This window comes from Gymnoscopelus microlampas, assembly GCF_963454915.1.
Source record: "Gymnoscopelus microlampas genome assembly, chromosome: 7".
NCBI classification, from domain to species: domain Eukaryota; kingdom Metazoa; phylum Chordata; class Actinopteri; order Myctophiformes; family Myctophidae; genus Gymnoscopelus; species Gymnoscopelus microlampas.
Genome location: NC_139944.1, coordinates 21,050,672 through 21,059,961, shown reverse-complemented (window position 1 = coordinate 21,059,961; position 9,290 = coordinate 21,050,672). Strand labels below are relative to the sequence as shown.

The window sequence follows — 9,290 nt, the reverse complement described above, 5'->3', positions numbered from 1 at the left end:
TTGGGCATCATAACTGCAATACCAGCCACCCGCTGTTGGGAGCTCCCGGCTGTCGAAGGAAGCCACCTGTTGGTGTGAGGGGTTGAACTAACAACCTTTCATATATATTAGTCACTTTAACCCTGGCGTCTCTATTTTGGGCATGTCATCATAGGCGAAAACCTTCAAAGATTTTTTTTGTAAGTTTCTAAAATAGCACAAATAGCAGATCTTCAAGCTCACAATGTGTTGCCTCGCGACACAATGTGAGGTTGTAGATCTGATATTGTTGTGCGACATCATCAGCATCGTACGACGAAGTACAAAATTGAGCTTAAGTGGTTAGTGAGCCTATGTGTCTCTAGGCTAACCTGAACAAAGCTTCGAGTGGATAAAGGAATTATACCCTTGTGTAGATGTGTGGAGGTAAAGTATCCAGAAGCTATTTGAATGTTATGGTTTGAATAAGTGAGCGAACGCGTGAGTAAACTCTTCCAGTAGATGTGAGGCAAAAGCTGAATTTCAACTGTCACAGTCCCAGAAACCATAGTGAATTTGTAACCAGTTCCAAAAGGTCAATGCCATGTTCCCAAAAGCATCTTCGCTAGATGATCATCTTAGTTTCAATGTAAGCCATTAAAACAAAGAACCATAGTGATGCAATGCTTTTGGGAAATCTGTTCAAGTTCAGGTTGGTTTATTTTGTTTAGGATGTGAAATACGATAGTTTGTGTTGGGGAGTCAGAAGTGTTTTTGAGAGCTAAGATCTAGCTGGCAGAGATAAGCGCTAAAAGTTCATGCTCACGTAGAAGTAGCCCGTGGACTATCCTTTTGTAAATGAGTGACAGTGAGGTGGATCATTACTTCCATTTACTAATTCAATCCATAAAGACATAGCACCATGGTAGCCAAATTAAAGAAAAGACACACATCTCATTGTATGAATATAATATTTGTATAAAGAGCTTTGGTTGGTCCATCTTTAGCGCACCAACCAACCAACCACCCACCAGCTGTCATGTCGCCCACTACACCCTCCAGTCATGCAAGCAGCTGTCCCAGTTCCAGCCCCATCCAGCCATTCAGACATTCTCCTATACCTCAGTCTTATGTCCCAGCCCCTGGCAGATATTTAGCCACTCAGGCACTGTCCCTCCGCAACCCCCCCCCCCCTCCCACAGACCCTCGGACTCTCTTCCTGCCCCAGGATGCGACGTAGTGACGTGCATGCCCGTGCAGGGAGACTGTCCTTGTTCTAATGTGTTTATGCACTGAGACGAGATTACAAGGAAACAGCTTGCCAGGGGGGGGCAGGCAGCTGCTGTTTCCTAGTACCGCTCACAAAAGTTTGGGGGTACAACCGCAGGATGCCGTGGGGGAGAAGTGGCTCGTCTGCCCGGCAGCTCCTTGCGGGCAGAATCAATGGACGGCCCAAAGCCAGGTAGGATTAGGTCTCTCTCTGCTGCTGCCGGAGGTAAAGATCTAGGGCTGCATGGGCTTGGAGGCTCAGCTCTGGATTAAGCTGCTCTGCTAGCACCATTAGGCTTTGTGTTAGAGTTGAATCCACAAGTAGGCTAGTTATTAAGAGTGTCCACTCTGTCAGTCCACGGTGTGGAGATTGGACTCTGGCATCCTGGTGGTTCATGTTGCTTGCTTGCTCAATGTTATGATCTCATTGATTTTATAGGGCGGCTGTTATTCAGAAATTGTGGCTCTATTATTATTATTATTATTATTATTTGTTTATTTCTTTGCCTAATTATTTTGTCATGGATCAGGTCCTGTATGCTGTGACAGGCTTGTAGTACAGCTTTTCCTCAAGGCTGCCAACTGAGCCAACTGTTGAATGCTCTGGAAGCTAAGAGGCTTGCTGTGGAATTCAGAAATTGAGGATTAAAGACTGGTGTATCAGCCGCTTTCTCTGTGGTGCTCAAGTGGATTACCGTGTTTCACCACTGGAGTTACCGGTTAAGGTTACTTTGTGTTATTTCCCACAGAGATGTGTATAAACTTAGACAACGGCCTGACATTCTACTCATTCTTCTCTCGGAGTGCTTAGTTTCCTGTTGATATTTCATGTTGTGTGAGGCCCCATGCAATGAGACACGACCCAACACGCTTGTTTTTGTGTAAAGTATTCATTTCCAGTCGTTTCTTGAGCACAGTAGCACCTACCGGCGTGCTTTCTTTTGTTGTGGAGCCTTTGATAATGCTAGCAAGGTAAAGGGGACTTTTCAATGGGTTTAAAAATAAACACAAGGCTGCTTCGCCTCTTGAGATTCCCATGGCAAAACAAGGAAACCCGCCAAATATGATCTGAGCCTTCTTCATCCCTCTGTCAATTCTGTCTTCGGGGGTCTTCTGCAGTGAGATTGTACAATAGGCATAGTTTTCTTAAGTCGTCAAATGTGACTCCCCACTCTCCCACACGTTTTTGCACTTCCTCAAGCCCCATTTCTTTCACAGACATGATTATTGTCATGTTCTCATCTCTGCTCCTTTTTCATGTTGTTGAAGGTGAAATCTAGCAGTGTTGCCTTCACTTGGAGGCTCCAAGGTCTGCTGTCATTGGATGTCATTGGATCACATAGGCTACTTTCTATTAGCGCACATTTGAACTGCACATAGACCTGCCTGCGTGCAAGCCCATATGAAAAGTGTACGCGTTGCTTGCCAATTACCCGCAGGTAATAAACCAACAGGGTTGTTTGTCTCGTCACCCTAGCAGGTGCTGTTAACCTGTCTGTTTTCATGCTTCCATACATAGTAGACCGTGTCATCTGCATGACAGGAGAGAGTGAAAGGGAGATGATGAGTGCAGAGGCCACATGGTAATGTTGACAGTCCTGTTTCACTCGAGGAACTAACTATCCACCCCCTCCCCAAGTCCATGTTCTATCTCTCATTTTGCTCTCTCTCTCCCTTTCCCTTTTCCCTTTGCAGTGGTGGAAAAAGGTACTCACGTTTCACTTATGTAAAAGTATCAATACTGCAGTGTAGAAATACTCTGTTACAAGTGAGTAAGTCCATAATTCAAAATTTACTTGAGTAAAAGTACAAAAGTATTGTTATCAAAATATACAAAGTACAAAAGTAAAAGTTTTGTGCATATTCTGCATAATGTCCCATTTCACAAGTTTAAAAAATGTATACAAATCTTTTGAAAATAGCCGATCTACAAGCTCACAATGCGTCGCATCGCGAGCTTGTAGATCTGCTATTTTCAAATGGCCGAAATGATGTGATTAATGTATGTTTTGCGATAATAATCAAAGTCTAAAAAGTAACTAGTAACTAAAGTTTTCAAAGAATTGCAGTGGAGTAAAAAGTACAATATTTGCCTCTGAGATGTAGGTGAGTAGTAAAAGTATTGACAACTGTAAATACTCCAGTAAAGTAAAAAATACCTCAAAATTGTACTTAAGTACAGTACTTGAGTAAATGTAGTTAGTTACTTTACACCACTGTCCCTTTGTTTATCTCTGTATCTCCCTCCCTTTCTCATCCCCTCCCTCTCACTTTCTCTGCCTGTCACACTCTCTAACTCAGCCACCTGCCTTCCAGTTGTTGGTAACATGCTCTTACTCAGGTATGAGGACGAACTAGGATGTTGTCTTAGAGAAGGGACTTGACTGTAGTGTGGTTTCATCTAGTCATCTAACTGTCATAACAGAAGTATGTGGAATTGTTTTGTTAAGCTCAAGTTCAGCCACCAAAGTTATGTTTGCTATGAACATTTGGTAATAACAAAGGACAAAGGATCCTTATTTGACTCATTTGGAGTTAGATAATGTTACGCCACTCAACTCCACACGCCCCAAGAATTATAGAAGCCGAAATGTAATTGTTTTCACTCAAACGTTTTGGGCTAGTCAGCTTGTCAGTTCATTCACAAGGTCTTAAACCTTGTGAATGTTTGTTTGTTTTTCAACATACATCTTTGATCTCAGTTACAGTACACTTTATTTGGACTTGCCAAAATTCCATTGATAATGTTTCACTTAAACATGAAATTAAATATTTCTTATATTCATCATAGTGGAGAGGTTGGCATATTTATCTCATGTTACTCATTTATCTAAGTTACTAGTTAGTTACTCCTGTTACTCCTGGTAGAAACTTTACTGTTGGTGGGCATCGCACAAGCCAGCAGGGTGTGTCACTGCGTCAGTTTTGAGGGAGGGGACAGGTGTGTAGTATGAGGTGATGATGTTTCGTCACTCCTTCCCTGCATTCCGCCTCCTCACAGCACCCAGCTCAGCTCACACATGAATGCGTAGGCCACCCTAATGCCTCACCACAGTACCGCTCTGTGACACCAGCCCTTGGCTGTACAGTACGTACAGGAGAAACTGGAGCAGTTGACAGATTTAACAACACAAAGCTTAGTATTTGTGTTGGACTATAGCTCCTGGATTCCTCTAGCACTGTGGATATGGGAGGCAGAGAAGAGGTGGCTGTGATCAGGCTCGCTCCCAGCATGCCGTTCCCCCGCGCCAGGGTCAACCGATTCAGGCTCCGTCCGGTCCGAAGCCCGCTCGGTAGCAGGCGTGTAAAGCCATCCGTCCATATCAAAAAGAAAAGGTAGGTCCACCGAGCTGGAACTGGGCTTGAGGCTGGGTCAGCAGGGTTTGCTGCTACACGCTATGCAAATATTTTGGTGAAGCACATTGGCAGTCTGGTAATGAAGTACTTTGGTCCGTACTGTGGGTAGTGAAGTCATGATAGTTGATTGTGAAGCTGTAGTTTAGAGTGTGAGCATGGGGAGAAAACCGCCAGTGCAACATCAGTAAAGACAGGATTCTAACCAATGCTGTGGTGGCATAGTTTATACTGTGGGTTTGTTAGAAAAAAAGTGGTGCTATAAAATGGCTTTCAATTACTCTAGTGCAGGGTTTGATTTGCTGGAGGTAATGGGGGGCGATTTGTTTTTGTTTTTGGAAACTGAATCCTGCTTTAGTGGATAGAAATGAATCTGTTCTCCATTCAGGTTTTGTTTCTTTGTTTCTTTTCAAAATAGCGCATATTTGTACACTTTTGATCAGGAATCAAGTTATCTTAAATGATGAGTCCAATCGGAAGCCAAGACCAAGGTTGGCAAAAAGTGCGCAGCCAAGACCACAGGTTAATATGCAGTCATTCAACAGTTGTTGCCTTATGTCAGACTGAAGAGGTACCCTGCCTCAGATCTCTGACCTCTCATGCATGATGTGTTTGATGCATAGCCTACAGTAAACAGTGTCATGTGGTGGGAAACCGTCTGGGCTTTGCACAGCTGTGTTTGAGGGTGGGCTGTCAGTGAGCCAGATGTTGCATGAGGAGAAGAGGCCTCATTATGTCCATATAGCTATATGTATTTGGAGTTATCGGTGTGTTAATTGTAGGGCTTGTGAGGAGAGAAACGTAGATCTTTTGGTTTCGCATTTCACCCGTTTATTTAGATATTTGGTGGTTTTGATAGACCACAGTTGAGGTGTTTGAAATGAGATTGACTTAGTTGGGATGTTCACCTGCTTTGCAATGCACCCTACTGCTGTATGTAACCATGCTGGTTTAGAATAGTATATTATGGTTTATATGGTGAACGACCATCACTCATTCATTCATTCATGCCAATCATGTAGTTGCTGTTTTTTATGTTTCTCTTTACAGTATGTATGTTAACAATGTTACCATTCAATATAGCAATGATAATATAATGCAAGTCCATAATATAGCCACGTTTCTTTGAATTAGTTTTAACCAAATAAACCCTAGGATCCCTATACTGGGCATGTGACAACATTTGGTGAAAATAGCAGATCTACAAGCTTGTAGATCCACGGAGGCAAAGATTGGTGTAGGGGGGAAAAGGAGGGGACCAAGTAGACCCCTGGGGGACCCCAGACAACGAAGTAATGTATATACTGTAGGGTTTAACTGGTAACATTTTAAAAACTGCATTTCTCCAAGCGATTTCTTATGATTCAATATGGCTAAAACACAACATAATGTAGACCTTGTGTTTGACCCTTGCACACTCACATTGGCATTGCTATTGATTGGGCAAGTAATTTAAGAAGCTACAAGCTTCTTAAATTACTTGCCCAATCAATGAGCTAAGTAGCTCATCAACACTACCAAGTCCTGAAGGAACAGCTGACACCTCGCTCAGAACTCACAAAGCCTGTAGTGTTTATCATTCTGATAATTGATGATCTAAGACAGATTGCTCTTCCTATGAAACTCAGAGAATTTGAAACAGATTATAAAGGAACATTTCCTCATAGGTGATGGGGATTTTCATGAGGAGGAAGTTGAACTGGTTGATAGGATCACTATGAAAATAAACAGCAGGTTGTCTAATGCTGGTTATTAGAATTATAGGGCTTTCCATTTAAAAAGGTCTCACGTTGGCATGGCAAGCCATCAGACCTGCTTTGAGTACCCTTCACAGGAATGCAAAAGAGAGAGGATGGAATCTCTCCCAAGAATCACTGAACGTGACCTTGCTGAACATCAATGGAGTGAGTCAGTCTTCCACTTCCTGTCTGCGGAGTCACTGGGTCACATTTTTAGGGCACTAAGGGACTGTGACTCCTCACCCATACATGTGCCGCTGTGCCTGCCAGCTCTCGGTGTGTGCACTATTGTTGTGTGAGAACAATACTCACCCTTGTTTGTTATGTTGCAAGCAGGCAAACAACACAGACAAGGTTCTATCTGTCTTGACTGTTCGGGTCAAGAAGAATGAGAGTTAATTCACACTTTTTGTAGTTTTCTGTGTTTTTGTCAGCATACAGACGTATGTCATTGTCTCTGCCAATTCACCCCTGCAGACCATGAATGTTTCAATAGATTAGGAGGCGTTGCCCAAGGAAATGTGTAGTGCACAGCATCACAATGACATCTAGTGGCGAGACATGGTAACATGCCTCCAGGCCACATTTTTGCAAGAACAATAGAGACCCCCCTTTGTGTCCACGCTCGCCATCCCTCTCGCTCCCTCCTTTTCTCCGGCCCACTCTTCATCCCGCTCCTTTTGTCTCTCCATCCCACCGGGCTCTCCTGGCTGGTCTACTCCTCTCTGCATCGCTGCAGTCTCCATTTCCATCTCAGCTTTTTTTTTTTTACGTGGGTTTGTGTGTCTGGGGCTGGGCAGGAGGAGTGGCTGTTGCTTTTATGCTCGTTGTTTACTTATGTGCGCGTGCATGCATTTATTTGCGTGTACTTCCGCGTGTCAATTGGTACGGTGTGTGCATGTCTGTGGCAGAGATCCCAGCCCCTCCGAGATGAACGTGGAGCCCTGGGCCAGCCCGCAGGACCAGGCCGCCGCTGAACACCACCACGCCCACGTCGCCCCGGAGACGCCGCTGTCCCAGGACCAGCAGGACCAGCACCCCGACAAGCTGTGTCTGGACTCCTTCTGGAGTGAGGTGGAGACCATCCGCCAGGGGAGTGGCTACGCAGACCTCCACAGCGCCAGGAGAGATTCCAAACAGTCAGAAGGTAAAAGAAAATGCCACTTAATGTTGCAATAGATCTAGAGAACGTCCTGTTGTGTGTTACGATCATTTCTGACATTTTGTGCAATATACATGTTGTGCATTAGGCTATACAACACGAATTGTGATTTGTGACTGTGGGTTGACATTGTGTGTGTGTGTGTGTGTGGGGGGGGGGGGCAGTGTATGAGACAGAGTTGAAAGATTCAGTACAGCTTGCTACCAGTCTAATGATGCATTTGTCATGGAAACGGATCAGTTTCATCTCTATGGCAACAGTATCAACTTTCCACAGACGCCATCCTGCAGCTCATGCTGCTCATGAATATTGCCTTGAATGGGGAATGTGCTCTGAAATTATTTGATTATACCCATTACTATACAGCGCTCCTTTTGTGATATTGTTTAATATCATGCACGCAATGCGTGCGTGCGAGTGCTAGCGCATTTGCATGTGCATACATGCACACATGGACACCTGCATGTCTTGTGGCTTGTGTGTATTATATTGTGTGTTCTCATTTGCATTTCACGCCTGTTACAAGGACAATGAGCTCATAATTCACCATGCGTTCCATGTGTTTGTCGTTACTCACACACACAACAAGAGCATAGCATCTCAGCAAGGAACTTGCTCGCTGGGATTTCTCGACAGTGTGGGGAGGGAGGGGAGGGACTGGAGTCGGCTGAGAGCATGGCAGGTGCTGCTGGCGGGCCTCGCCCCTTGTTGGTACGCAGCCTTCCTGTGGACCCTAAACGGCCGCTAGACTCGCTAGTATTACTGTAGCTCATGCTCCCTAGTTTAGCTGTGGATTCTACCACAGTGATTCTCAACCCTCTTCATTTCAATGACCCCCAGTTTGATATACTGTACATTAGGGCACGGATCCCCCTTTTGATTCAATGTTTATCTCTGGATAATACATATTAATACATATTAATTTGGAGGTCCTTGACATCAAAACGTTTGAGAAGCTATACGGCTTATCACCCTCTCTGTCCTTTTATTATTCCCCCTCTCCCAGGGCAAATAAAGCCTGGTGATGACATCATGATATAAGTCATGTGGTCCAGTAAAATTTTACTTGACGATTAACTGGCACACAAATAATTGCGATTAACGATTCATTGTGTTTTTGGCATTGAACATTGGAACATATGAATATAAATGACATCTCTGTTTGGCTTCGGAAACAAAAATTGCCCAGGGCAGATATTAGACAAATTCCTTACATTACATCACATTACAGTCATTTAGCAGACGCTTTTATCCACAGCGACTTACAATAAGTGTGAAACTAGTGGAAACAGCCGATCTACAAGCTCACAGCGCGTTTCTGATCTTTGAAAATGTATGAACAATTTTCAACATGGAAACGATTATGAGGATTATGTTTTATTATGTAATAATTAGGACAAGCCTATCGTCCAGCCTTACTAGTGTGTGTGTGGGTGTGTGTGTGTGTTTTCCCAGAGGGGGAACAGGAGGAGCAGTGGCTGGCTGATGCAGGTCTGTCCACCCTGATAAGCGAGGACAGCGAGGATGCAGACAATGCTGTCCTGCTGTCCACTCTAACCCGGACCCAGGCAGAGGCCGTCCAGCGCAGAGTGGATTCCTACACGCTGTCCCTGCGCAAGAGGAACAAGCCTCCTCCACGAGACGTCAGAGACATCTTCAACTCCCCCATCGCTCAGGTATAATGCAAATCATTACAATCGTGGGATTCCTTGTATATATATTTTGACACTGAAGTAACAACCCTGGAAAGACCTGGGTTTGCTATTGGTCCTCGACATTGACCATGCTTTGGCGGGGGGCATCATTGG

General features: G+C 44.3%; 1 protein-coding gene across 2 annotated transcripts in view; it reads left to right on the top strand.

Annotated features, from left to right (window-relative positions):
• Window positions 1-1,221: 1,221 nt before the first annotated feature.
• The window catches only part of arhgap40 (Rho GTPase activating protein 40), a 28,393-nt gene continuing 20,324 nt past the window's right edge, over window positions 1,222-9,290 (top strand). The window contains exons 1-3 of one of the 2 annotated variants that reach the window (XM_084062773.1): window positions 1,222-1,420; window positions 7,232-7,467; window positions 8,938-9,158. In XM_084062773.1, coding sequence (XP_083918899.1) covers window positions 1,347-1,420; window positions 7,232-7,467; window positions 8,938-9,158 — 531 coding nt within the window. In that variant the 5' untranslated portion in view covers window positions 1,222-1,346. Of the gene's footprint in view, window positions 1,421-4,264; window positions 4,564-7,231; window positions 7,468-8,937; window positions 9,159-9,290 lie in introns of those variants that run through there. The other variant, XM_084062772.1, reaches the window with a different exon arrangement.